This window comes from Paraphaeosphaeria sporulosa, assembly GCF_001642045.1.
Source record: "Paraphaeosphaeria sporulosa strain AP3s5-JAC2a unplaced genomic scaffold CC84scaffold_12, whole genome shotgun sequence".
Lineage (NCBI taxonomy): Eukaryota > Fungi > Ascomycota > Dothideomycetes > Pleosporales > Didymosphaeriaceae > Paraphaeosphaeria > Paraphaeosphaeria sporulosa.
The window spans coordinates 561102-587423 of NW_017253371.1; the positions used below are offsets into that span (position 1 = coordinate 561102).

The 26322-nt window shown below is 52.7% G+C and overlaps 14 protein-coding genes across 14 annotated transcripts; 8 read left to right on the top strand and 6 right to left on the bottom strand.

The window, feature by feature from the left end:
* Nucleotides 1-1017: 1017 nt before the first annotated feature.
* CC84DRAFT_1199385 (pantothenate transporter liz1) lies at nucleotides 1018-3050 on the top strand (the record flags this gene model as incomplete). Its single annotated transcript, XM_018181613.1, has 3 exons — nucleotides 1018-1617; nucleotides 1665-2412; nucleotides 2965-3050. 3 exons carry the CDS (start codon nucleotides 1018-1020, stop codon nucleotides 3048-3050), a joined length of 1434 nt encoding a protein of 477 aa, XP_018030854.1.
* A 313-nt stretch (nucleotides 3051-3363) lies between these two features.
* Nucleotides 3364-4207, top strand: CC84DRAFT_1129237 (uncharacterized protein). Its single transcript, XM_018175825.1, has 2 exons — nucleotides 3364-3633; nucleotides 3683-4207. Exons 1-2 carry the CDS (start codon nucleotides 3472-3474, stop codon nucleotides 4190-4192), a joined length of 672 nt encoding a protein of 223 aa, XP_018030855.1. The 5' UTR covers nucleotides 3364-3471; the 3' UTR covers nucleotides 4193-4207.
* A 1124-nt stretch (nucleotides 4208-5331) lies between these two features.
* CC84DRAFT_305614 (uncharacterized protein) lies at nucleotides 5332-6112 on the top strand. The gene has a single exon (XM_018185810.1). It carries the CDS (start codon nucleotides 5441-5443, stop codon nucleotides 6008-6010), a length of 570 nt encoding a protein of 189 aa, XP_018030856.1. The 5' UTR covers nucleotides 5332-5440; the 3' UTR covers nucleotides 6011-6112.
* On the bottom strand, nucleotides 6112-7514 carry CC84DRAFT_305634 (uncharacterized protein). The gene is made up of 2 exons (XM_018185811.1): nucleotides 7168-7514; nucleotides 6112-7119 (listed from the first exon to the last, which is right to left on the bottom strand). The coding sequence occupies exons 1-2, from the start codon at nucleotides 7393-7395 to the stop codon at nucleotides 6214-6216; spliced, it is 1134 nt and encodes a 377-aa protein (XP_018030857.1). The 5' UTR covers nucleotides 7396-7514; the 3' UTR covers nucleotides 6112-6213.
* Nucleotides 7515-7858: 344 nt separating this feature from the next.
* CC84DRAFT_1263455 (glycoside hydrolase, catalytic core) lies at nucleotides 7859-10832 on the top strand. The gene is made up of 4 exons (XM_018185241.1): nucleotides 7859-8343; nucleotides 8402-8790; nucleotides 8839-9716; nucleotides 9769-10832. Exons 1-4 carry the CDS (start codon nucleotides 8196-8198, stop codon nucleotides 10577-10579), a joined length of 2226 nt encoding a protein of 741 aa, XP_018030858.1. The 5' UTR covers nucleotides 7859-8195; the 3' UTR covers nucleotides 10580-10832.
* An 82-nt stretch (nucleotides 10833-10914) lies between these two features.
* Nucleotides 10915-12065, top strand: CC84DRAFT_1199388 (alpha-L-arabinofuranosidase axhA-2). The gene is made up of 2 exons (XM_018181614.1): nucleotides 10915-11097; nucleotides 11147-12065. Exons 1-2 carry the CDS (start codon nucleotides 10952-10954, stop codon nucleotides 11988-11990), a joined length of 990 nt encoding a protein of 329 aa, XP_018030859.1. The 5' UTR covers nucleotides 10915-10951; the 3' UTR covers nucleotides 11991-12065.
* A 211-nt stretch (nucleotides 12066-12276) lies between these two features.
* Nucleotides 12277-13182, top strand: CC84DRAFT_1222001 (uncharacterized protein; the record flags this gene model as incomplete). The annotated part of the gene is made up of 1 exon (XM_018183319.1): nucleotides 12277-13182. One exon carries the CDS (start codon nucleotides 12277-12279, stop codon nucleotides 13180-13182), a length of 906 nt encoding a protein of 301 aa, XP_018030860.1.
* Nucleotides 13159-14762, bottom strand: CC84DRAFT_1168594 (putative amid-like NADH oxidoreductase). Its single transcript, XM_018179436.1, has 3 exons — nucleotides 13910-14762; nucleotides 13552-13857; nucleotides 13159-13497 (listed from the first exon to the last, which is right to left on the bottom strand). Exons 1-3 carry the CDS (start codon nucleotides 14717-14719, stop codon nucleotides 13321-13323), a joined length of 1293 nt encoding a protein of 430 aa, XP_018030861.1. The 5' UTR covers nucleotides 14720-14762; the 3' UTR covers nucleotides 13159-13320.
* A 393-nt stretch (nucleotides 14763-15155) lies between these two features.
* CC84DRAFT_1168595 (uncharacterized protein) lies at nucleotides 15156-16395 on the bottom strand. The gene is made up of 3 exons (XM_018179437.1): nucleotides 15970-16395; nucleotides 15715-15917; nucleotides 15156-15626 (listed from the first exon to the last, which is right to left on the bottom strand). Exons 1-3 carry the CDS (start codon nucleotides 16238-16240, stop codon nucleotides 15267-15269), a joined length of 834 nt encoding a protein of 277 aa, XP_018030862.1. The 5' UTR covers nucleotides 16241-16395; the 3' UTR covers nucleotides 15156-15266.
* A 583-nt stretch (nucleotides 16396-16978) lies between these two features.
* Nucleotides 16979-17853, top strand: CC84DRAFT_1168596 (uncharacterized protein). Its single transcript, XM_018179438.1, has 3 exons — nucleotides 16979-17140; nucleotides 17197-17636; nucleotides 17684-17853. Exons 1-3 carry the CDS (start codon nucleotides 17005-17007, stop codon nucleotides 17786-17788), a joined length of 681 nt encoding a protein of 226 aa, XP_018030863.1. The 5' UTR covers nucleotides 16979-17004; the 3' UTR covers nucleotides 17789-17853.
* Nucleotides 17854-18012: 159 nt separating this feature from the next.
* On the bottom strand, nucleotides 18013-20011 carry CC84DRAFT_1102143 (MFS transporter-like protein; the record flags this gene model as incomplete). Its single annotated transcript, XM_018174948.1, has 4 exons — nucleotides 18013-19112; nucleotides 19165-19274; nucleotides 19362-19699; nucleotides 19829-20011. The coding sequence occupies 4 exons, from the start codon at nucleotides 20009-20011 to the stop codon at nucleotides 18013-18015; spliced, it is 1731 nt and encodes a 576-aa protein (XP_018030864.1).
* Nucleotides 20012-20421: 410 nt separating this feature from the next.
* CC84DRAFT_1180509 (uncharacterized protein) lies at nucleotides 20422-21639 on the bottom strand (the record flags this gene model as incomplete). The annotated part of the gene is made up of 2 exons (XM_018180478.1): nucleotides 20422-21041; nucleotides 21090-21639. The coding sequence occupies 2 exons, from the start codon at nucleotides 21637-21639 to the stop codon at nucleotides 20422-20424; spliced, it is 1170 nt and encodes a 389-aa protein (XP_018030865.1).
* Nucleotides 21640-21968: 329 nt separating this feature from the next.
* Nucleotides 21969-24247, top strand: CC84DRAFT_1168598 (diacylglycerol O-acyltransferase 2A). Its single transcript, XM_018179439.1, has 2 exons — nucleotides 21969-22790; nucleotides 22904-24247. Exons 1-2 carry the CDS (start codon nucleotides 22252-22254, stop codon nucleotides 23916-23918), a joined length of 1554 nt encoding a protein of 517 aa, XP_018030866.1. The 5' UTR covers nucleotides 21969-22251; the 3' UTR covers nucleotides 23919-24247.
* CC84DRAFT_1230624 (general substrate transporter) lies at nucleotides 24121-25974 on the bottom strand (the record flags this gene model as incomplete). The annotated part of the gene is made up of 2 exons (XM_018183699.1): nucleotides 24121-25735; nucleotides 25790-25974. 2 exons carry the CDS (start codon nucleotides 25972-25974, stop codon nucleotides 24310-24312), a joined length of 1611 nt encoding a protein of 536 aa, XP_018030867.1. The 3' UTR covers nucleotides 24121-24309.
* Nucleotides 25975-26322: the final 348 nt, after the last annotated feature.

Genomic DNA, 26322 nt, shown 5'->3' on the forward strand with positions numbered 1-26322 from the left:
CGTAGATGTATATGCCTCTAAAGAATCGCTGACGCCAAATCAATTGTCATTTTCCTTCTTTGCTCACACGGCGTCATTTTTCCAGTGTGGATGAGCGAGGAGCATTGGCGAATCTTTGACACCTTGTGAAGCGTCGACTGTCTCTGGAATTCATGTCTGGTCTAAACGGGAGCACCCAGGTATCGACGCGTCTCCCAGTCTGTGTATTGTGACAACGTTCAGCTTGGAGAAATCGATGCTCACTCAGAGCGAGGAAAGTGCATATAGAGTATGAAAGCGACAGCGGCACGCGAGATGTAAGTGTTTTTTTGTGCAGGGAGTGGAGGCGGTGGGTCCGGGAGGGTGGATGTCGGGAGTGACGCAGAAAGCACTGTGGTGGGGCTGTCTTCAAGGGGGGTATGTTGCACCTGCCCAACGCTTTCCCCAACACTATCCTCGCCGTTACTCGCGACTACTGATAGACCGCCTGTCTTATCAAATTCAAGCTTTATATCGGCTTTCAGACTTTGACTGTCGGATCAGCAGCGCAGGATTTGTAGCACGACCACAGCTACCTGGAGCACTAGTTACACCATCTGGGCATCTAGGCGCCCCGGCCCGCGATGGATGGCACCAAGACTGTAAAACCCTCCAACACAAGTCATCATTGGTGTGAGACTCACAATACTACGACAAGTCTAAGCCGGAGATGTATGCTTGACGCCGGCCACTGTGGTGATTAGAAGCGATGTGCGAACACATCCCGGTCATGAGGTGCTTTCGCTCCCCGCATCCAAGGAGAGCTCTGATAACGCTCACCTACTATGGTTGTATCTCCGTTCAGCACCTGCATTGCACCAGGTTAGTGTCTAGCACGACAGCGAAACAGGATGGCCTTTATAAATCGCATATCGAAGAGATTTCGGTCTCTTCGCCGTCTACTGCTGCTCGAAGGCTGTCATTGAACGCTGTCATGGCGCCAAGTTTTATCAAAAACGTAAGCTCAGCTCCGAAATGAACCAATGATGCTGCTGATACATGTGCTATCAGTTTCGCTCCTTTATCTGGGACTCAGATACCCACCTCAAGTCCCACGAAGAGCGCAAGCTTCTTCGCAAACTAGACTTCTCCATCTTGACAATAGGGTGCTTGGGGTTCTTCCTCAAGTACCTCGACCAAGGAAATCTTTCGAATGCCTACGTATCAGGGATGCAAGAGGACCTGAAGATGTTGGGGAATGAGTATACCTACGCCGTTACGTGCTACACGGTTGCGTACGCCATCATGCAGATCCCGTCCAACATCATTATTCAGTACATACGTCCTTCGTACTGGCTAGCGGCCATGGAAATCTGTTGGGGAACATTCACGTTCGCGCAGGCAGGTGTTAGAACTTCAAACATGCTGTATGCGTTCCGATTCTTGGTGGGCTTTTTCGAAAGCAGCTTCTTCCCAGCCCTGCTATTCGTCTTAGGTAGTTGGTATACGAAGACAGAGCTGGCCAAAAGAATCGCCATTTTCCACATGACTGCGCCAGTCGGGACCGCTTTTGGCGGTTATTTGCAAGCAGCGGTCTACAAGAGCCTGGATGGGCATCATGGTCTCGCTGGGTGGAGATGGCTGTACATAGTTTGTGGAGTAAGAAGAGCTCTCATTTCTCAAATTCTAGTCGCTGACGCGCATAGTGTATGACGGTGCCAGTTGGGTTCGCGACCTTTTGGATCCTTCCCGACACCCCGTATACGACTAAAGCCTGGTTTCTCAGTGAGGAAGAGAAAGAGTTGGCGATTCAACGTGTCCGCGCATCTGGCAAGGCTGCACCAGTACCACTAACCTTCGCCACGTTCAAAGTCATTCTTACCCGCTGGCGGTGGTACGCTTTCGTCTTGGGCTACGTCTTGTATGGCTCTTCATGTGGTGCAGGTGACTACTTCGGCATCTGGTTAAAGAGCGAGAAGTTCTCGGTGGTGGACCGCAACCTGATCCCGACCGGTTCTAAACTCATATCCGGTTTCTGTGTCGTGCTTTGGGGCTTTCTTTCCGACTACACAGGCAGTAGATTCGCGCTGGTTCTCTGTCCACTGATCTATGGGCTCATTCCGAACGGTATCCTCGCATTCTGGCCGGCCAGTCAGGGAGTGAAGATGTTTGCGTTCATGACTATCGGCGTGCAGCTCATGACCGCAATATTCTATTCCTGGGCGAATGAGGTTTGCGCAGATAACAATGAAGAAAGGGCAATTGTCATCAGCAGCATGAACGGCTTTCAATACGCTGTGGCTGCATGGTTACCAATCGTCATCTTCCCACAAACTATGGCTCCAACCTTCAGATACGGATTTCCCGCGACCTGGGGGCTTGTCATTGCGGCTTTGATCGCGATTGTAGGTATACAAGTGTTACATACCAGGGAACAGCGGAAGAAGCGATTGAGTGAATCGAGTATTGAGCAAGGAAGCTTTGATGACAGTGGAGAAGAGACGGGCGAAGTTGGAAGCAAGTTGGGCGACAGCAACATCCACGAGAGCAAGTCGACGTAGCCGATTACTACGCAAGTCGCATATGCTTGTCTGCTCCCAACTTTCTCAGCACAGTAATTATCGAAAGCAAAGACCAAGCGTCCTTGCAATCAATAAATGGATTTTGAAAATCAAAAGCGTTTTATTCAGTACGATCGGGCCTCGACTTTCACATCCTCTGTGAGAGGGTTCCGGTGTTCGCTGTAGTGTATTACTGACAAAGAAAGACGGTACCGGTACACAGTTGATCACCTCCGTATGGCCGCCACATGCAATCGTGCGATTTGATCACGCCAGAACATTATTTTCGAGATCAGACGCACAGCAAACATTGTCGTTTCGAAGTGGGCACAGGAGCGGACCTACTCCGTGCGTATACCGAGCGCAATACGATCGAAACTTTCGCCTAATTGGCATGTGTAGTGTATGCGCACCCCGCTCCGCTCAAGAATTCCAAAGACCTAAGATCGCGACACGAACCTAAGACCTGGCCAGCTTCACAATCGGCCGGAAGCCAGCGCTTCCCTGTCGGTAAATACGACATTGTTTTGAACGTAAGGTATATGTTTTGTGGCTAAGGCGCTGGGTTTCGTCGCTAAGGCGTTCGTTTCGAAGCCAAGGCGTACAAGGCTTCTCGGCGCTCGACTAGGCGTGAAACATCTGACAGGTGAGGCTCACCACTCATTTTGAGACTTGCAAAGTCAGTCTAGCAAGTAAGAGAGGCGTTTGTGATCAGCACCAGCTCCCGCTTCGCCCGATATGCATGATTTTCACGATGCATTTCCGTGGCCTGCATGTTCGGACGAGTATATAACCAGACCATTCGACGTCTCCTCAGGACTATCAGCTTGCAGGTCATTGCCGTATCAACTCAATATCTAATACTCGTCATTAATTCCGTTGTTGATCAACACATAAATCTTTCTTCCCAACCATTGTTCAATAATTTCAACCTCAGAGCAACACCTTCACCATGATGTACTCCAGCATTCTCCTTGCCGCTCTCGCCCACAGCTCCGCTGTCTTGGCTGCTACGATGCAGGTCACCGTCGGCACCAACAATCAATTCGTCTTCACTCCCGACACTGTCGTTGCCCAGCCTGGAGACATGATTGCCTTCAACTTCGTTAGCCAGGTAAGAAACCTAAGGCATACCTCAGAGACTGCCACTAATGCCTTCCCAGAACCACTCCGTTGCCTCGTCAAACGCCAACTCCCCTTGCACACCCCAGAGGAACGCCATCTTCAGCGACTTCCAGCCTGTTGCCGCACCCGCAGGCGCAAATACCAACGCCGCCGCCACTGGTAACGGCGGCAACGCCAAGAACAGGAACGGCCGCAACAAAAACAACAAGCGCCAGACCGGCAACACACCCATGTTCATGGTCCCCGTCACAGACAACAACCCTATCTACATCTACTGCTCGCAAGCGCAGCACTGCCAGCAAGGCATGGTCATGGTCGTGAACCCCCCAGCCGCGGGCATGGGCGTCGCGCAGTACCGACAGCTTGCTGCTCAGGCAAAGCAGAACAAGAGCCCTAGAGGAGGCATCTCGGGAGGTCAGATTGTCAACAATGCTGCTGGAACTAACCCGCCCAATGGTGTCGTTGGTGCTGCTGCTGCGGCGGCGCAAACGAACAATGGAAACGGGAAGGGTAAGGGCAATAAGAAGGGGGCCAAGAAGAACAACTGAATGTAATGAACAAGCAAAAGTAATGATTGATGGGTATCCAGCGATCGGCATGTATATAGGAGCTGGACGTGATGGTGTACCTCGTGTATTTTTTAATGCGTATTAGGAAATATCTACCATTGCCTTCAACATACGTTCTTGTGAGCTTGCATGAACATAACGCAAGTAACAGCGCAAAAAGTAGATAGGCATGTATGAAGGGGAGCTGATGTCGAGCGGAGATTTGCGGGACGGAACCAGAACACGCGCGCAAGGCTTGATAGCGCGTGGGTAGGGTGCTTGGATCCGATCCAACGATCTGGAATCCCTTCGATCCACCCTTTCAAACCTTGTAATTCCCCGAAACAGAATCACTGAAAAACGTGTGGGGTGGCTGAGATCGAAGCGGCGAGCGTCGAGATTTGAGTGTGGTGAAACGGCGCTAGCGAGTGGGTACGGCGCCCATTGCTTCCGTGCCTGGCACCGCGTACGGTGAATTTGGAGTCTGGTCGTTGGCTTTTAGGATCTGGATCGATTGGTCAGATTCATGTAAGATTTTATGCTCAAATGTTGAGCAAGATTCTATAGGCGGTGAAAACCTTTTTGCAGACACCTCCCGGTTCCATCCGCTATGTCCAACAGCCCAATGCTTGATTGATGCGTGACAGCGAGAACTAGTAGTAGCGTATCTTCCGACGTGGGGAAGCTCGAAGAGCGCAGCCGCAAGTGGCTAATTAGATCGAGGGATAACTTGTGGCAAATACAACCACGTACCGGTAGGAAGGCAACGTGGCTCTGTTCTGAAGCGATAATCGCTTAGAGGCAGAGATGTTCAAGATCTCGAGTAGCATACCGTGACAGTCCAATGAGCACACGCTGGCTAAGAATTTGCGCGAGGGATACAGTCAGGCTAAATCCCACATGGCTTTGTACAGCCAGAAGTTCTCTTATACCCGGTCCAGCCCACTGCATCCTTAATAACTCCACTCTTGGCCTTGAGGGATCGCTCGAAGCGAGCAAGGCTTACTGCAGGCAGTTCTGTTCCTGGTGAACAAGCAATATGGAAGAAAATAGAATCGTACACCTGTCGTGACACGTAAGCCTTCATGTCAGATCTGTTGAGCCATAGTACTCCGAAGAATGATGTACACCTGGAAAGTAACACATCGTCTTTAAGGTGGCACAATAGGGACAATAATCGAAAGGCTTACAGTATAAGACCAGGCATGTACTCAGCATACCCTCAAACTGTCCTTTCCCTGCAGTATCATGGCACCATTAATGCTGCATTTTGCTATCGTACTGCTAGCTTGTACCGGAATTGTGACAGCAGCACCTCATCCAGCTGCGACAACCACCTTGCCCCCGAAAGGCGCGGCAACAATCGGAGCGGTAAAAGTCGACAACCCGGACGTTGACAGCGAAGGAAATGGCTGCAGAGCTGGCTCGGTCGGCGCTGCTTTTACTACGGACAACACCGCGTTGACATTGATTTTCGATAACTTCCAAGCAGCCGTCGGACCATCCGCTGGAACTTTGAAGAAGCGCGCGTTTTGTCGCGTGAACGTAACTCTGGCCTCGCCAGGCTGGGCATTTGAAGTCAGCTCGGTGGATTTTCGTTCTTATGTCAACATTGCCAAAGGAGTCGACGTAAGCCTTGTGAGCCGTTGGAAGTGGATCGATAGCAAAGGGGTTGATATGAAGGGCAAGGTAGGTCAACGCCAGCCATCCGTGCCGGCAATGGGAGTGTTTACACGTGTAGGGAAATGTGAAGAAGGTAGTAAACGGGCCTTTTCAAGAAGACTTCCTTCTGCACAAGGACGGCGAAGTGTCCGATAGCGAGCAGTCTGTGTGCTCAAAAGCTTCTGCAATGTTTCAGCTGAGTCTTTCCGCCACCCTCTCAGCGACTAGTGCTTCGCTTTCAGGTCTTGTGCAAGGGAGCTCTGCCGATGCTAAGTTTGGGCAAGTGCTCAATCTGACGTGGAGAAAGTGTTGACCAGAATTTTCAATTCGTTGCAATATATACTCGGCAATAATCCTCTCTATGCTGCCCTGTAACAGATGATAGATGTACGTCGCTGGGCTGGACATTCGTGTATCAGTGTGTTGAAGCGTATCCCTTGAGAAGCAAATGCGGTCTTGTATCTCTCCAGCATAGCATAATCAGGATTCCGAAGTAGTCGAAGTTCAAGATCGATTTTCGACAACAACAAGCATTTACGTGCAAGCTCCTGCACTGCCATTTCGGGATTCCAGTTGAAGAGGGTACTAGTATTTCCTACACTTGACATATCGTTGACTTCAGTATGTCGGAGTCGGAGATGCCGAAGCGAAGGAGGTAGACTGACGGCATGGATCGCTTCCGCAAGGCCCACGTGATGGATCCTGGTGAACAAAGTATGTAAGTCGATCGATAGATACTCGAGGCTTGAAGCCGTGATGTCTTCAAGGATCGAGACGTCTTCGGCAAGGTAATTATAGCCAAGCTCAGGATGGCGGCGGTCGATCCGACCGTCCTCTACCGCTAGTCTGCGCAAAGAGTTTCGCAACTGAGGCCGAAAAAAACCCAGAAGATGACGAGATTGTCTCGGGTAGAAGGTGCACTCTTGATGGAAGAGTCGTAAATAAGACAAGGCAGGCATAGACCTCGACAGTGCCTGTAAGGAATTGGACCAGAGTCTATATGGCGAGGAATTCCAGGTTCTGAAACCTTGATGTATTTCAAGTTCTTTGATAGTGTGCGACATCCAGCCCCAATCATCGGGATAAGCTCTGTCATCGCCATCGAGGTCTATGATTTTCATTGAATGGAGTAGAACTCGTCGTAGCTGCGGTAAACGTAGTATGTAATTGTACTTGTAAATGTAATCGGCCCCGAATAGCTCGAGGGTCCGTACGTTTTCCAGATTGATAGGAATGCCCATGGAATACCCTCCGCTGTTGTGATACTGATGTCTCCTTAGTAATTTTCACAAGACAAGCAAGTAAAAGCCTACTAGAGTTGTTTCAATAAGTTTTATGGTTGCAATACGATGATCGCTTCGGAAAGTGGTAAGATTTACGAACAAAGGGAGTGCCTCGGCCAGGAACTCTCGTAGTTCATTTATGCGCTGTACCGGAGTAGAGCAGGGAGATCTACATTGGATGAAGAGACTTTTAACAGCTCGGGCAAGCTGTACGTCCGACTTGAACGTTTTCAGAAGATTTGATGGTTCATCTGTCATTAGCTCAAGATGGATTGCGCTATAAAGAACCTAAGGTACGGATACAGAGTCAGTCTGAGTTAAGAAAGCGTGCTGCATGTCTCAACTAAACGCGAAAGGCAAGACACATAGAATTTGTACCCGGTGGTCTACTTACGGGCCTCGCGCTTTGGAGGAAGGCCTTGGACACGAGGCAGCAATTGGCTAGACTGTCCGCATCCTGTATGTTCGCGCCATCATTGGATTGCGCGACATGAGTAATGACTTGGTCTAGCAGCTCGTTCGGAAGCGACTCCATCGTGGGAAGGCAAGGTGTAACGTACTGTTTACTGCAGAAGCTGAGCAAGGTCATGATGCAGACGACCTCGGATGCGACGTCAGGTGAGGGGGATGTATGCACTAAGCCGATTAAAGACTAGTGCAATCTCATCGTTGCTCCGATATGACGAGCCCAGCATGCTTTCGAGAAAGATGAGCGCCGGTTGATAAGGCCACTGCTGGGACAGTGGGCCTGCTATAGGTCCCCAGGCTAAGAGACGGGAGGCTGCTCTGTAACTCAATACAAGGATTGCCGCGCCACACCTGCGCACATTGGTGATGTCCTTCGGCAGCCGACCATCGGGAGGGCCCGACAAACAGCAGCCGCCTGTGGCACTCTTCGTGACTACCGAGCCAACGACAATGTTAGCCACCATTTCTGAATCGTGCGGATGTTTTGATCAAGAAGGTCGCGATGATAAGAGTCGGTTGCTACCGCAAAGCGTATTGCCCCACTCCGGTACGAACCCTGAAGGTTACATCGCACGCACGACGATCTGGACATGGCCCAACTTGGAGCTGCAGCCGATATCCAAGCTGCTCCCTACAAAAGAAAGCATGGGCTGGTGGAATTTGATAGCTTTCCAACGCCTCTCGAAATGCACGACGTCCTTCGTTTCGGCGGCTTATTGCTGCTCGCGTCGGTATCAGGTACGATTAGCCGACTATACCAGCCCCTGATACACAGTATACTAAGTAATGTATACAGTTCAAGCTCGCGGGATTCCAACAATCCCTTTGGTGGATACCGATGGCAAACTAAGCCTGAGCGGGATCAGCAGCATCGTTGTGGACAGCCAGTACGCTGAGTCTACTAATACCAAAGGGGAGACTCTGATACCACCTTCACTAGAAGAATTTGCGAAAACTTTTGCGGAAGACCTCAGAGGACTGCATGTCAATGTCAGCTGCCAGACCGGAGCTAACGCATCTGCTGGATCCATCTTTCTTACTCTCGGGGAGCCGGAAGCATATCTCGACGTTGCTGGACGGGAATCTGCGGAAGGTTACTCGCTGTCTGTATCGAGCGATGGCATACAGATCGCGGGAGCCAGTTCTCTCGGTGCTTGGTGGGCAACGCGAACCGTTCTCCAGCAGGTGAGTCTATCCAGTATTCACACATAATGCAGAGTACTAAGTGTGTAGGCCATTTTAGGCAATGGTTCAATCCCATACGGTTCTTTCAGCGACACTCCGGGGTGGGGAATCCGAGGAATGATGCTTGATGCCGGTCGCCACTACTATCCTCCTGATTTTCTGATGGAAATGTGCGCTTACATGTCATTCTTCAAACAGAACACCTTCCATGTTCATCTGAGCGACAACCTTTATAACAATGTCAAGATCTACAGCCGGGAAAGATCACTAGACCTCTACGCTCGCTTTCGACTCTGGTCGGATGACGATGCGGTTGCCGGACTGAACAACTACAAGAACGAATCTTATACCAGGGAACAGTTCGACGAGATCCAGTCAGCATGCGCAGCCCGTGGAGTCACCATTCTCCCAGAAATCGAAGCTCCTGGCCATTCTCTGCCCTTTGTCCAATGGAAACCAGAACTTGGACTTGCAGATGACCTTTCCTTGCTGAACATCAGCCACCCTGAGACTATTCCGACAATGAAGACAGTATGGAGCACTTTCCTACCGTGGTTCCATACGAAAACCGTCCACATAGGCGCAGACGAGTACACAGCGGAGGTCAATGACTATAATATCTTTGTCAACAGCATGGCAGACCACATTCATAATGAGGCAAACAAGTCCACAAGGATCTGGGGGACTTTTCCACCTAACTACACTGATCCCGACTACATCAACATCTACGAAAACGTTTCAGTGCAACACTGGGAGTTCTTCGAGGACAACCCTCTGTACGACTATATCTTGAACAATTACACAGTACTGAACTCTGATGACACGTACTACGTGGTGAACAAATGGTCTGGCAGTTACCCGCCTCAAGTCAACGTCTCCGCAACTTTCATCGGTAACCCCAACACTGGAGGGGGCCTTTGGTATCCGTGAGTGGGGCCAAGCAATTCCACCAGATTGCATTGACTAACTTGTATACAGATATGTTTTCGACGCCCGAAACAGCTCAAATAATCCATCTCGTGATGAGCCCCACGTTCTTGGGGAGATAGCACCGCTTTGGAACGATTATGGTCCGAATGCCACCGTGTATTCGGAGACCTTCTACGCATGGAGAAGAGGAATACCCGCTTTGGCTGACAAGCAATGGGGTGGTAACCTGACTGCGGATGAGTTTGATGCTATCCTCGAGGAACTCAGGACGTACATTCCGGGGCAGAACCTCGAACGCTCGGTCCCTTCCGTCACATCGACGATACTGGACTACTCGTTCGACGAAGGGTACGCTACAGGATCAACTGTATCAGATCGTTCCGGTAACGGTTATGATGGCAATAGCGACTGTTCAAGGACAGAGAGAGGATCTCTTCTTGTTGATGCTTGCACCCTTACGACACCGTTGCTGTCAAAGGGGAGGGACTACACGCTGACTCTATCTTTACTCGTATCCTCCCTGGGCAACGCCACGGACGCAACGCTGATATCGGGCCTTGATTCCACCCTGATGCTAACGCCCAACATCACGCTCTTCCAGGGAGGCAATCATTATCGGCTCAATTCAACCTTGGCGCTAAACCAGCGACTTGACTTGAGTATTATCGGACGGGGAAATCAAACATTCGCCAGAATCAATAAAGGTAGAGAAGAAGAATTTCTAACCAAAATGGGCATCAACGGCGAACGGTTTGAGTGGGGCCCGCTAGCAATTGAAGCGCCGGTAAACAAACTGGGAGGCGAGAATGCGGGGTGGCGCGGCGAAATATACGCCTTGAAGCTCAAGAACGTAGCGTGACAACTCCTAAAGGCACACGCGCGCAACTGAGATGTTTCTGTTATTCGTGGATCCGAAAGTCTCCGAATAGAGGTTGTTCGCGCAGATTGTATATAGCCGGTGGACCCAAGATCGTGAAACAAGCTAAGCCAACCAGAGCCTACTGTGACGATCGAAACAATCTTGATAGTGCCCCTAGCATAACCTGTGCATATTGCAGGATGGGGTACAGCATAACGAATTACTCCTTGTCTGCTAGTCTTGTGGACGGACCGGGCTTTGCTTGTATGTGTTTATCCACTTCTACTATAAGAGGCCGGATGCTGTCCTTCCATCGAAAGCACTCCTTCCGCAGCCTTGACAATCGCCTTACAAGCAATACAATCGTTTAGGATGGTCAACTTCAATCTGTCGTTCGGTCTGCTCTCGCTGGCTCTTGCGAGCACTTCGCAAGCATCGCCACTTACCCAGCGTGCATGCGACCTCCCTACCAAGTACAAGTGGACATCGACTGGAGCCCTTGCTCAGCCCAAGAACGGGTAAGTGAAGAAATTCACACTACGAATCCCACTTGTTGACATTTCGCAGATGGGTGTCACTGAAAGACTTCACCACCGCTCCTTACAATGGCAAGCATCTTGTATACGCCACTACCCACGACAGTGGCTCCAGCTGGGGATCCATGGCCTTCGGATTGGTTTCCAACTGGAACGATCTAGGCTCTGCTTCTCAGACAAAGCAGAACGCTGCCGCCGTCGCCCCTACGCTCTTCTTCCACCAGCCCAAGAACGTCTGGGTTTTGGCTTACCAGTGGGGACCCACCGCCTTCTCCTACAAGACGTCGTCTGACCCAACCAACCCGAATGGCTGGGGCGCAGCGCAGCCGCTCTTCACCGGATCCATTTCTGGCAGCGGTACCGGTCCCATTGACCAGACGCTCATTGCCGACAGCCAGAACATGTACCTGTTCTTCGCTGGAGACAACGGCAAGATCTACCGTTCCAGCATGCCTCTTGGAAACTTCCCCGGTAGCTTCGGCTCGTCGTCCACAGTCGTCATGAGCGACTCGACCAACAACCTCTTCGAGGCTGTGCAGGTCTACACTCTTACCGGACTCAACAAGTACCTCATGATTGTTGAGGCTATCGGCTCCAACGGACGCTACTTCAGGTCTTTCACCGCTACCTCGCTCGGCGGGTCATGGACCCCTAACGCTGCCACTGAGAGCAACCCCTTCGCCGGCAAGGCCAACAGCGGTGCCACCTGGACCAACGACATCAGTCACGGAGAGCTTGTCCGTACCGCCAACGACCAGACCTTCCCCGTCGATCCCTGCAACCTGCAGCTGTTGTATCAGGGACGTTCCCCCAGCTCGGGTGGCGACTACGGTCAGCTCCCGTACCGCCCGGGTGTTTTGACCATGTCGAAGTAAAGTGACCCGACGCCAATCCAATGACGCCAGCGTTCCAGCTTTGAGCTTTGTACATAGTGCGCGAGTCAATAGAGGATAGGACAAAGGAAGTTTGAGCAAGCTTTTACTCACTTTGTGATCTGTGCACAATGCTTGCGACGAGGCTTTATGAATGTTCCTCACTAGATCACTCGCCAACTCCAAACCCTTTTCAGCAGGTTTTGAATCCAGAACCCTAGTAATGGCAGGACCCACCCTCACTATGGTTCCACCGGTAGGCCCTCGGCGCCACCACTGTTCCTTCAAGATGCCCCATAACACCCGCTACGAATGTCCCCGCGCCGGTAACATGCACCAAGTGGGTGGCGAAGTCTACTACTGTTCCTTTCACGACAAATTTGCCCAAGATCGGTGCCAGGCTTTCTTTGACTTTCGGGGCAGCGGCATGCAGTGCCCAAAGTTGCACACTATGATCGACGACGACACCGGAAGGAAATTTTGTGAGAAGCACGAGCCTGCGAGTGAGATATCTGAAGTACTTGACTGGAAAGCCAGGATGGCCGAGTGGCTGACCAGTGTTGCATTGGCAGAGCTTCCACGCGAGCATGACAGCAATTTGCCCGAAGATGTTAGGAACGAGGGGTATTCAGCAATTTCGAAGCCGGAGGGGAATCGAGATTCAGAACCAGAGCACCACGTAGAGATAGACGCAGGACCAGAGGGGAAGCCAGACACCGAGTCAGATACCGAGCCAAAGACATACCCAATGCCAACCACGCAGGATGCCGAACCTACACCGAAACATTCGTATACTGCTAGCAAATTCAACACCGAGCAGGAACAAGACCAAGAGCCTAGATATGAGTCAGGCCCGACACCGGAGCAGAAGTCCGACCAGGAGTTCGGCCAGGAGTTCGACAAGGACTTCGGCTCAGAGTCCACCCGAGAATTTGCGTTTGAGTCTGATCAAAACCCAGAGCAGAAGCCAGAGTATGAGCTGGTGCTACTATTTCAAAATGAACACATTGCTGCGCTATATAAGCAGTGTAACATCTGCCTCGAAAGTCACGACGCGGCCGACATGAAGAAGATCGCGAGCTGCGGCCATCAATACAGAGAGTCATGCCTGCAAGACTTTCCACGACGCAAAGGCGTGCGCAGGTACAATTGTGCAGGATGTCGAACTTGGCTTCAATCTCATCAGGAGCCATAGGCACCCTTTCCGATCGCATCAATTACTTGACTATTCTCTTGGCTATCAGGTATTATGGGGTGGTGGTTTTATCGAACAAAAATCTAACGTCTTCAGGCCGTCTGATCAGCACCTTCCACTTGTAGTACTATCAATGAATCAAGCATTACAATAGGGTGCGATCGAATCATCGTGTGCCTTCCTTTCTTCAAGTTCCTTCACATCCGCCCCAAAGAAGGCCCACTGCTTCTTCGCATCCCCTTCTTCCGCTCCAAAATTTGCAGACACAAGTATTTCTCGCCCATTCTCCTTGTGCATGTATAATGCTACTCGAGTCTGTTCCGCATTCGTCAGCCTATGAACTTACCCACTCAAGCTTATTAAACTCACCTTTCCCAGAGTCAACTTGATCGCACTTTCGAACACAACATTCGGCGTGTAGGTACTGAGATCCTTGCTTCCCTTGATCATCTTATGGATATTATCAAGAACGACTTCGGACTGGAAGATGGCTGCGCGAGCCATCTTCGTCCCTCCCGTTGCAGCGACGTCGCCGAACGCGAAGATGCGAGGGAACATATCGTCCGCAACCTGCATTGTGGGCTTCACTTGTATATGTGATGTTTCTTTCGATATAGACGCTGGAGACATTGCGGATATGATGCCCGAGTTTGGTTGCTGGCCGGTGCACGGGATCTGCTTACGCGTTAATAGCTCGTCATCTAAAGTTGGAGTGAAAAGGTCTCACGATGAGTTCGTACGCCTCTTCTTCCCCGTTCTCAAAATGCAGCGTGCTGGTCTGCGACGAAAATTTTGGTCGCGCGTTCAAGCGTAGTATAATCCCCATGTCCGTCAATGTTTCCGCAACATGGTTTTGAAGTCGCGGACCGAAAGAACTCAACAACTGCGCGCGCGAATGAACGAGCGTGACTTCCTTCTCGGGGTAAAAGTCTTTGATGTCGCTCGCAAGTTCCACACCCACTGCGCCTCCACCCACAATGGCTATCCTTCGAGCCTGCTGAATCTCATCCTGCATTCCTCTTAACTCGTGCTCCGCGTCTCTACTGTCCGTCGAAACCACCTTACTCGGAAGCCTAGAAGACGTCCCGGTGGCAATGACTAAGTACTCGTACCGCAGTTTCTCCCCACTCTTGAGCTCTACAAAGCGTTCAGTGACTTCTGTAACCGTGTCCTGCACGTGGCGGAATATGCCTTCCGGTGCGCCCTTGGAGAGACCGCTGTATGGAATGAACGCATCTTGTTCATGTCCCTTCAGCACGCTGAATCGCGGAAAAGAAAAGACGTAGTTGAGGTGTGAGTTCTTCTCCACCAGGACCACGCGATATCCCGTTGGTAGCGTCGCAGCTAGTCTCTGGACTGCCTTAAAACCACCGAAAGAACCCCCAACAACTACTACATTTTTTATTTGGTCTTCCGGAAGAGCTTTGTAAGTGCGTCTGTGGGCAAGGGCTGAGATACGTTGAAGTAGGAGAGTTGCAGCGAATTTCGGAAGGAATCCGAGGATGGTGAGCGCGAGGTGGATGTAGTCGGATATCATAGTGGTTGCTAAATTGAATCCTGGAAGATGGTCGAAATTGAGATGTACTTAAAGTAATACAAAAGATGATGCACGGACGGCGGACTATCCATGGAAGTCCGCGTTCGCCGAGTGTCGGGGTCGGGGCGGAGATACCGGCTTTTTTCGTATAGACAATTCGTCGGCCTTCCGGTGCAGTATATGTTATCGGGGCTGTTAATGATGGGTCTCATCCACTTTGGTCCGTTGAGGACAAAAATCACGGAGGGGTGCGAGCATTGGAGCGCCATAGACGTCAATTTTGAAGTTTATCTCACGAACATGAGAAGCAGCAAGAATAGCTACACACGTACCTAATCAGAACCAAGGTCGATACTCACCACAAGATCATCTTCCAAATCTTTTGTTCTGGTTTTTGGGATAGTAACCTAGGCACCGCAATCTATCTCATGCTGAGGAAGTCGAGGTGCTTTAACGGAGAACCATCTCACAAGCTTCTACCTAAACCAATCGTGGACTGCTCTATCTAATGCAAAGCAATATTCGATCTGCCTACCAACTAAATCAGTTACCCTCTCTGATCTCCCCCAGGCCTCGGCTCCCCCAAACTCTTCGCTCTTAACTCATACTCCTCCTTCCCCTTAAGCCCTTGCGCCTTGCCCCGCCTTAGCATCAACACCGCCACAACCCCGATCAGCGCCAGCCCGCCGATGATCGAGCCGACTGCTATGCCGGCTTTTGCACCCGTTGAGAGACCGCTGCCGCGGGATTGAGACTCGGACGAGGAGGCATTAGAGGTTGAAGATGGAGAAATGGAGGAGGATGAGGTAGGAGAAGACGTATTAGAGGGAGATGGGGCTTCGAACTCGTCGGAAGTGACGTTGAAGCAGGGAACGGCAGTAGTGAAGTCGGATACGGATACGAAGGTCTAGTCGGCGTTAGCGATGAAAGCGCTGTTGGACTTCCGAGAGGAATGAAACAGGACTGTGTTCGGAAGAGGGTTGTGATATACATACAATGTCTGCGCAAGCAAAGAACGACTGGTTCTTCCCATCATTCTCGCCTTCAAACTCCCCCCAATACTCCATCTGAATCGTCGCATTCATGCCCGCGGTCATCCCCTCTAGATTCTGGAGCTTGTAGCACTGGTGGCCAGGATCGACTTCAGAAACATTGGATACAACCTGGTCGTCTACGAAGTCGTCCTGCGTTCGCGGGTCTGCCGCCATATGAATCCTGCATCCCAAGTTGTAGAGAGCACGAAAGCTTACCATTCCCAGTCGCAAGACGTATCGCTACATTCCAAGCCTCGTCCGCGATTGTCAAGGCCACCGCACCCTGCGTCAGCGGGAATTCAGTCCTATTCGACGGGCCATCTGGACTGCCACATGGCGCGATGTTGTCTCCTTGGGCTGTCCAGTTGCGGTCCGGGGGCCAGAGGAAGGCAACAGGACCCATTTCTGTGCCTTCCGCGCCAGAGCCATGTTGGGCCTCTACGCAAGCGAATGAGGCCACGAAGACTGGCAGTAGGATGGAGAACATTGAATCACTGAGGAGGGGTGACTCGCGGCAGTGCTCTCACGCCCCAAGGTCGAATTATTGTAGCCCCCGGCCTTGCTCACATGCACCGAGTATGAGTGGACATGACTCCAACAACACCGATGCAACCATAGTCCCCATCCTCGGTACGCCCGCTCCACGGCCAAGCACTTATTATTGATCCTTTAGCGCGTCGTACAGAAACTTCACGCCAGCTATGAAGCGATTGGACTTGACCCTCGACGCCATCCCATCCGGCTCGAAAGAATATCCAATGGGAAGATGTAGTCTGATTCGAACACGAACTCGGACGTTACGGCGGCATTTTGAGTTATCTGATGGCACTAGTGGATGTAGCCAAGGCTTTGCGACGCTTGCAAAGCCAATGGGAGGGATGCAACGCTGCCACCTGACCCACACATTCATCAAAAGAATGCATCTAATCAATCGATCTGATAAGAATTTTCCATCTCCGATTTTCGGCCGGGCCGAGTACGGCCGCCGTCAGGTCATGTTCTGCAGTCATGCAGGATAGCTTCCCCGCTGCGGATGTAGAGGCGGTTGTACGACACGAGCTAGCGTGCCGCTTTCTAGTGGGACAGCGCGGGTAGCTTTCGTTCAGATGTTTGCTATTAGCTGATCATATAAGATGGAAGAACCAGCGCGTGAGCTGGGCTCTGTGTGCCTGCTGCTTGCTTGAATTGCTCCAGATCTTATCTCACCCTCGCTCTTTCCCTTCAACATTCGCTTGCTTGCACGTACTCACGATGGTCACCTCCTGCCTCCTCCTCGCATACTTCCTCGCCCTCACCACCGCCTCCTTTACCCCAGACGCCTTCTTCGCCACCCTCCTCAAGCGCCAGGCGCCCGGCTCCCCAGAATTTGCCTGCCACGACAACTGCGGTACTGCCCCTAAGTGCTCCGTCGATTTCCCACACGGCACTAACCCTACCCACCAGGAACCGCAATCACCGTCTCCAAAGCTAGCAGCGGCTACTGCACCGACGACGTCTTCCTCTACGACTACGAAAACTGCCTCCAGTGCGCAGGCCCAGACAATGTCGATATCTGGAAGTACTACGGCGGCTCGTTGACCACGGCAGCGGGTAAGTGCAGCGGGCTTGAGACTGAGCCCAGGAGCGGCAAACAGGAGGATGTAGGAGATGCGAAGCATCCCGGCGGCAGCAACAGCGACGGTAGTTCCGCTATCTCGACGGCTGCGCCGAGCGAGACGGCGGAGCCAGTGACAGTTCCGGCGGAAAGTACGGCGACTACTGGCGATTCTGCAGTGAGCTCTGCGGTCTCTCCAGTCTCAGAAACTCCTACGGCACTTCCCGTGCACACGGTCTCTGGCGCCCCGTACGGTACGAGCAACGGAACATCCGTTGAGATCACTCCTGTGAGTTGAACTCGTGAACAAGGAGAGTTCGGACTGATATGAGATAGACTGCCTCGGCTCCCCCTGAGTTCTCCGGTGGTGCAGAGACGGTGCAGGTGCGCGATGTTGTTGCGTTGATTGGGGCTGTTGCGGCGGTAGGTGCATTCTACTAGGCTGGGATAATGTCGGGGACATGCGTGAGAGTGTGAGAGTGTGAGATGGAAGCACATGTACGATATTTGGTGGTGAAAGGTAGTAATGGCGGAGGAGCGATGACAAAACTAGGATGGAGAGTGTTGAATATGGTTTCTGCCTAGTTGAAGAAGTCTGTATACGAAAGTCTGTATACGTAAGGGAAATCTTGAAAAAGTAAAGGAGATTGTCACCTCACAGAATCCTACACGTGCCCAGGCTCAGCCCCAATCTCACCTTCCGCCCCCTTCTCCTTCCTCAATCCCGTGACAGTCTCAACATGGTCACTGCTCAAATGCGCATTTCCCACGAACACACTTGCCACAACCCCCAGCCCCGCAAACGCCGCATACGTAATCCACATATTCCTCGTCGCATACGCGAATGCCTCCTTCGCCGCCTGCTCCCACGCCTTATTCTGAAATGTGCTCGGCAGATGCACATTGGCCATCGCGCTCTCGCCCGCCAATTTATCCAGCGCGTCCTGCGGCAGCCCAGCAGCCTTCAAGAACCCCGCGCGGTTGTCCATGGAGTTTTGAAAGATGGTGCCACCGATGACGACGGAGACGGTGAGCGACATGTTGCGGATGAAGGAGAGGGTGGAAGTCGCGGTCGCGACGTCTTTCTGCTCGACCTGTGACTGGACTGCGATGAGGGGGGCTTCGAAGAGGACGCCGGAGCCGAGGCCGGCGACGACGAGGAAGGCCACCAAGGGCCCGATAGCTGCGTTCGCATCGAGGGAAATGAGGAGTCCGAAGCCGAGACAGAGGAGGACGCTGCCCACCCAGATGATGGGGCGGAAATGCCCAGTGCGGTGGATGATTACGCCGCAGATAACGCCGGCAATGCAGCCGGGAACGATGAAGGGTAGTAGGAGGAGTCCGGACTTCAAGGGGTTGAGCTCCATGACGCTTTGCAGGTAGAGAGGCAAGTAGTACTCGGCGGATATGAAGACGAAACCGTGGAAGGTGACGACGCCGAGGGCGGCGACGCAGGAGCGGTTTTTGAAGAGGTCCATGGGTATCAAAGGGTACTTCGCGATCTTGGTCTCGCTATAGACGAAGGCGAAGATCATGAGGCTACCCACCACGAGCAGGGCGATTACCTTTGCGGAGTCCCAAGGGAAAATGGCACCACCGAAATTGAGCCCCAGGAGGACCATGAGAGTGAAGGCGAGGAAGGTGACAATGCCTGTCCAGTCGATTGCGCGAATGCCTTCGAAGAAAGAGGTGTGCTCGTGGCGGATGTCGAGGAAGAGGATAATGAGGATGGCAGCAATACCGCAGACGGGCAGGTTGATGTAAACTGCGATAGTTTAGTCAACTGGAAGTAGTATGAGGATCGAGGGAGGGCGTACAACACCATCGCCAGGAAACAAGGGAGGCGAAGGCACCTCCCAAGATTGGCCCGACGCCGCCAGCAATCGCCCAGATGCCTTCGGTGAATCCCATGATCAGACCGCGCACCCTATTGTTGATTGTCAGTATTCGTGCCATTAACCAGGATGACAGCTCGGCGGTAGCTGGAGAATAGCGGAGAAACGAGTGAGCATACCTCATGCTAAACAAGTCACTGATGCAAACGTGCACCAGCAAGATCAGACCTCCACCAGCCATACCTTGGAAGGCTCTCCCAACGATCAATGCCATCATAGTCTTCGCCGTAGCACAGACCACGGAAGCCCCGAAAAAGATTGCCAGAGCTGCTAGGACAATCGGCTTCCGTCCCCAAATGTCAGACAACTTGGCCCAAATTGGTCCCGAGGATGCATTGGCAAGAAGATAGGCGGCGCCAATCCATGTGTAGCCAGCAGAAGACTGAAGGTCGGCAGAGATGGTTGGCGCGGCCGTTGCGATGATCGTCGCGTCCAGAGCAGCAACGAAAAGGGAAAGCTGGGAATATTAGTCCATCTTATGAACAAGAGTTAAAACTTTGTACCACGGAAGCTGCATGTATTGGTCGTTGGGATGAGAAGGTTGCACAATACCCATGGCATTGTTTGGTTAAACTGTGAGACGTACAAAAAGCGCTGTTAGAATGGCAGCCACCTGCCACTTCCCTCTCCTTCTGCCATCGTTTGACACAGCAGTAATGTTTCTCTCCAACTTCGATCCCGTAGATGCGGCATCGGGTTCCTGATAGAGTGGGGCTAATGTACCCCGGCTCGAGGGTTCGATAACGTCTAATTCAGTCTCGTTTCGCATCGTTTCTCGCAAATGTCGTTTCCTCGACGGTGCCCTTTCTTGCCCACAAACGTAGCACGGACAGCACCGACAGTTATGTATGTGGAACTTCTGTTTGACGTCTTTGACTAATTTTGCGCCAAGCCGGGGGGAAACGCGATTCGTCAGTCCGGGTGAGCGAAGGGCTGAGATCCCCGCATTCACGGCTAGCGGCCCTCACCGTCCTCGGAGGTCGCCAGCTGAGTCATGGTCAGTGGGCTCGAACAAGGAAGGCGATACGCCCTTTCGTAGTTGATCTTCCCTGGTGTTCGCTCTGGATCGCCCTTTTAATGGCTTGGAAGGTAGGACCCACACGGAAGTAGGGTAATCTCACCAGTTGGACATGAGAATCCCGAGCTGGTGAAAGACACAATGACTCGCTAGAGAGAGCATCATAGAATTCTTGCTGCTTTGCCTACGCTGCCTGTCTCGAAAAGCTCGACAAGTCCAGCTCCCACGCACTCCTCCAAGATCCATTCGAAGCGCAAGCCATGAAATTGCTTCCACTTCTTCGTCCGTCCTGGTAGAATCCCAGCGAACTCTCCTCGCGCTTTTTTTTTGTCTGCAATTTCTTCCTTGCCCAGTATACCGCCGTCCCATCGTTCCCTCAACAAATCCAACGGTGCTTCTCTATACTTGGATCTCTTAAGAAGACTGAGGAAGTGTGTACGAGCCTCAACGATCAACTTTGTGTGTGATCCAGTATTTGGGAGTGAAAAATTGTAATATGTGGTAGATACCATGCGTTGGCCGGTGCCCCCGTGCATGTGCTGCGTTGCTGAAGCTCCACCAACCGCACCTATGGAGCCAGATGCATGGCGTGAACCAGCTGTTGAAAGGGCCGAGAGACTGCCGGTGCCAGGCATTGCAAACAAGGAGGATCTACTCTCAGGTGCTGTGGAGGTGGTCAGAAAACCAGCAGCGGATAAGCTAGAGATTTCCCCTGGCGTGAAAGCGGTACTAGCTACGATTGTGGAAGTCGGGTTGGCATGCATGGCCGTGAGATACTTTGCTGGTTCGATGTCAGTTCTCGAGCATGGTATTCGTGCGATCTACTTACATTGTACTTCGGGAGTAAGACCAGTGTGCGACCTGACCAATCGTCCCCACTCTTGCACAGAAGCGATACCGTCTCCCACTGAAGCGATGCCCGTACCACGATTAGGGATGGCTATTCGTCGAAGTATGCCGGCTTGCGAAAGCTCAGCAATCTCGCGCTCAGTCCTGGTTGAAGACGTGCCCAAGGCGTCAAGATGTGCAAGTGTAACGATTGGTGGTAACGCCTTGCGATAGTTCAAGGTTTCGGCGATTCGCGTTGAGTTCAGCCCCGAATTTCTCAGCGGAATGTCGCTGAACATCCTACTACGAATGTACTCCATGTACTGAGGCACATCGCGGAAATTGAGGTCGGCTGCTAGCGAAGCAATGACACCTGTGTCGTCGAGCTTATCGTCATAGTCAAAGTTCTCTGACTTGACTGATTGCGCTGACTTCCGCCGAGGACTGCCTGATGACGGCGACGACACGGAACGGCGAAGACCCAATGCTGCAGCCACGCTTGGCTTTCGTGACTTTGTGATGCGCGACGACCGCGCCGGCGTGGTTTGCATGCTGGATGTGATTTCTCCTTCCCAGGTTCTACCAGCCAGTCTTCCTGGAGGCGACTGGTGCGGGATGCGAAGGCAGCAGGGTGACTCAGTCCGGTGGCAGTATCAGCACGAGAAATGACTTTGCAGAGGGAGATATCGAGGCAATCATCTCACGACCGGGCAAACGTGCTTCGAATGCGACAAATCAGAGGCATGCCAGGAAAATCGGGTACTGGTGTTCAGAGGCAAGAGCGATGCGGCTCTTCTCACAGCCCCACTTGCCACAACGCCACCAGCAGAAGGTACCTCCCACCATGCATGCAAGGGACAGGGCACGACTACAGAACGCCACGCTGTCTTCGCACAGTGGCATAAGCCAGCAGCAGCGCGTGCGGTGGCCTTGTGTAGGAATACCTGCAAATCAAAGCACGGCGTGCTCCCACGCGTGTCGTTGCAGCAGCTCGCAGCGCACGGGTACGCGGCGCGACAGACGTCATGGCGTGTCGCAGTGGGCGGAAGCTGTAGGAAGCTCGACCCTGACCCAAATTCCAACAAAACGCGCCATGGCGAGCTACCCGTAGTCCTTGCCCGCACCTCTTCCCCTCCGTATACCGTCGCACTCAGTCGCTCGCCATGTCGCTGAATCCAGAGCCTTCGCAGCCTGCGGAGCGAGCTGAGCACAACCTCGAGCCCAAGTCGTACGCCGCTGCCGCCGAAGAGGCCCTGCAAGACGAGCCTGCGCCCGAGCGCGAGCCACAATCACATGAAAGCCAGACCGATGGCACAGTCGCCGATGCGAACGAAGCTCTGACGAAGAAGGTCGACGAGCACCACAGCGAGAACCACACCAACGGAACCAAGATCATCCGCATCGTGCCGGCAGAAGAATACGAGGGCGAGGGCCAGGATAACAGCCCCAAGAGCCCAACACGGAACTCTCATCGCCGCAAGTCATCGCTCAAGTCCAATGGCTTCCTCGGCCACAAGCACGGCGAGCAGCTGCAGCACGAGCTGTTCGCCAAGCACAAGGACGGCAACGGAGATACCTTGACCAGCGTCAAGCCCACCGCCGACTACGAATCAGAGACGCGGAAGGACAAGAAGCCGAAGCAGCGCAGGAACTCCGAGCTCAAGTCCGGGAGACAGGCCGGCGAAGGATGGTCTAAGAGCAAGTACGTCAACCACTACCTGCCTGCGGCGCGCTGGACGCCTACTCTTCTCGAGCGGGGATTGACGGCGTAGTCTGCAGCTTGCGCACATGCTCGACCAACGCTGACACATGCAGAATCCGATTTGCGCCGCTCCACGTTCCGCTGCAACGCCGCCTGCAGACAGTGGCCGTCTTGCTCCATACTCTCAGCGTCGCTGGCCTCGTCGGCATCTTCTTCTTCCTGTGCGCAATCCCCATCCTGTGGCCCATCCTGCTGCCTTATCTTCTTTATGTCCTCTTCTCAAAGGCCGGCGAGTCTGGCGAGCTTTCCTTCCGTAGCGAGCGCTGGCGCAGAAGCAAGCTGTGGTCCCTTTTCGCATCGTACTTTCCCGCCCGTCTCCATCGCTCCCAGGAGCTCGAGCCCACACGTAAATACGTCTTCGGATACCATCCCCACGGCATCATCTCACATGGCGCCTTCGCAGCCTTCGCGACCGAAGCCCTGGGTTTCTCTCAGCTCTTCCCGGGCATCACAAACACCCTCTTGACCTTGGACGGCAACTTCAAGCTACCCCTCTACCGCGAATACGCGCTCCGCATGGGCCTAGCCTCCGTCTCTCGCGAGTCGTGCGAGAACATCCTCTCCAAAGGCGGGCCCAACAACGAAGGCATGGGCCGCGCCATCACCATCGTCGTCGGCGGCGCCCGCGAATCCCTCGAATCCAAGCCCGGCAGTCTCCGCCTCGTCGTGCGCCGTCGCAAGGGCTTCGTCAAGCTCGCCATCCGCAAAGGCGCCGACCTCGTCCCCGTCATCGGCTTCGGCGAAAATGAAATCTACGAGCAGCTCGACCCGCACGCGCACCCATGGATCAACCGTTTCCAGCTCCTCGTCAAGAAGGTCATGGGCTGGACGATCCCGCTGTTCCATGCGCGGGGAATCTTCAACTACGATGTTGGTATGATGCCGTATAGGAGGCCGATGAATATTGTTGTTGGCAGGCCGATCAGGGTGGTCATGCAGCAGCAGCCCGATAAGGAATATGTGGAGAAGGTGCATGCGGAGTATGAGACGGAGTTGTTGCGGATATGGAACGATCACAAGGATCAGTTCGCGAAGGAGAGGCTTGAGGAGCTGAGGATTATTGAGTAGGGGGACAAGGGAGGCTCGCTGATTGCGCCAGGTTAGGGAATAAGTGAATAGACTGTCATGGTATGTGTATTCCTAGGATTCTCTTCTGTTGCGGGTTGGATGTGTGCTGTGCTGCGCGCTTATGAGGTACACGGCGAATGGGAGAGATCGGCAGACTGAATTATGGAGATATGACTTTTATGCACGTGCTTGCTTTTTTGAATCGTGAACTTGTTGGATGTACTTTGCAAGTTTGGTTGTCCAAAGCTGACAGAACTTTGGCTGATTAGGGCAAAGGCGAGTTATGTGCGTCTTGAACACTGAGAAATATTCACATCGGGCCGCGGCACACTTTTGGGATGTGATTTGATTGATGAAGCACTTTGTCAAAGAACTACTATGGTTTACAAGCTCAATGTCCGAAAGCCGGGCCCTGGTCATGCATCTTTGCGAACTCTTTGTTCTCCCTCTGCCACTGATTCGCATACTTGACACCGAAACCGTTCTCGAAGACCTCGCGCACAGCCTCCAAGGGCATACCGCGAACCTCAGGGAAGCAGAAGATGATGAAAATCCAGCCAATGAACATGAGTCCAGCGTAGAAGCCAAAGGCTCCCGATGGGGTGATACCCTTCATCATGGACAAGAAGGTAGATGCGACAATGATGTTCGTCGACCAGCACGTGGCTGTGTTCAACATAGTGCCAACAGCACGGACTTCCATAGGGATGAACTCAGTGCCGATCCAGGCGATGGTCGCGATACCAGACGCGTAGAAGCCGATGAAGATGATAATCATGGCGATCAACAAGTAGGCTGGCCAGCCGATTTGGTCGCTGGTAACCTCGAGTGTGTGCAGGTCGACGGGAATGTAAGAGAAGGCTACGGCGGCGATCGTAAGGCAGACAAACATGCCAAAGACAGTGACAAGCAAGATCTTGCGACGTCCAAACTTGTCTACTACGACGAGGAGGAGAGCGCTAAACACAAAGTTGGCGCCTGAGACGGCGATAGCGACTCCCGTGGGATTGTTGAAGCCAACAATTTTGAACAGGGTAGCCGAGTAATACATGAGCGTGTTGAAACCACTGAATTGAGACAAAGCCATGATGATGCAAGCGGTACCCACAGCGCGAAGCGTGGCCATGTTCTTGAAAATCGACTTGAAAGTCTTCCAGAGCGAATCGTCAACCATCGTCTGTGTGGCCTGGTGGATACTGAGCTCGATGCTCGCCATCTTCGCTCGGCGCTGTTGCTCGGTCGAACCAGGGTAGAGTCGAAGAAGAACCTGCTCAGCCTGTTCCATCTTACCATGCGCGACAAGCTGACGTGGAGATTCTGGGCAAGTGAACAGGAGTCCACCGAGGAGAATAGCGGGAACGGCACCGATGCCCACTGTCGCACGCCAGCCTTCACCCTTGACATGAGCAAAACCTGCGCCGAGAGCAGATGCAAACAACTGTCCGAATGTCACCGACATGTTGTTGAACGCCACCATGCGACCGCGGTACTTCGCAGGAGCAAGCTCAGAGATGTAAAGTGGGCAGATCATGGCTGCGCTTCCAACGCCGAGTCCAACCACAAAGCGGCCAACAGCGAATTGTGCGACGTGATAAGCGGCAGTCTGCAGGACAGTGCCGATGATGAAGACGATACAAGCCGACCAGATGGGCATTTTTCGGCCAAATCTATCCGCTGTCAGACCAGCGCAGATAGCCCCTACGAATGCGCCGCCGGAGGTAAGCGATGTGACGAGTTCTTGTTCTGAGGAACTGAGTTCGTGGCCAAGGGAGGTACCAATCGTGACGAGTACAGAGGAGATGTATCCAGTATCGTAGCTTAGGCCATTCCGTCAGTTACTGCGATTATTCTCTGCGTGTTCACAGACGTACCCGAAGAGAAGACCTCCAAGCGAAATGACAAAACTGATCAGCCATGCTCCCTTAGATGCAGCAGTCTGCTCGATGCCAGAGAGTTCTTGGAGTTGCGCAGCGTCGGTATTCCCCGACGTGTCGATTTTCTCGATCTTTTCCGAGGACGAGTTGGAGCCCACCTCTAGGTGGATCTTCTTATCCATGTCGCGCTTGTCGTCGTATGTAGCCATCGTCAATGTTGGAAATGATGCTGGAGTGAAGAGGAGATGGAAGTCAGCGAGACGTATGTATTATGGAGTAATTGTACTGTCGATGTCCTGGTCGCAGCATCAGCGAAGCACCTGCTGTGATGGTCTTCCAACGGTGGACACGAAGCGAACTATATACGCTGACCGCCAGCCCTGCTTTCGAAGTAACGATGCCGTCCCTCTGTGAGACCAAGATTGCTAGGGACTGAGCGATATCCGCACGGTTGCTACGTTGGGACCCGCCCTAGGCCTCTCCTCCGCATTCCAGATGATCGGAAGCTAGGTTAGCTTGCTTGGGGTGCA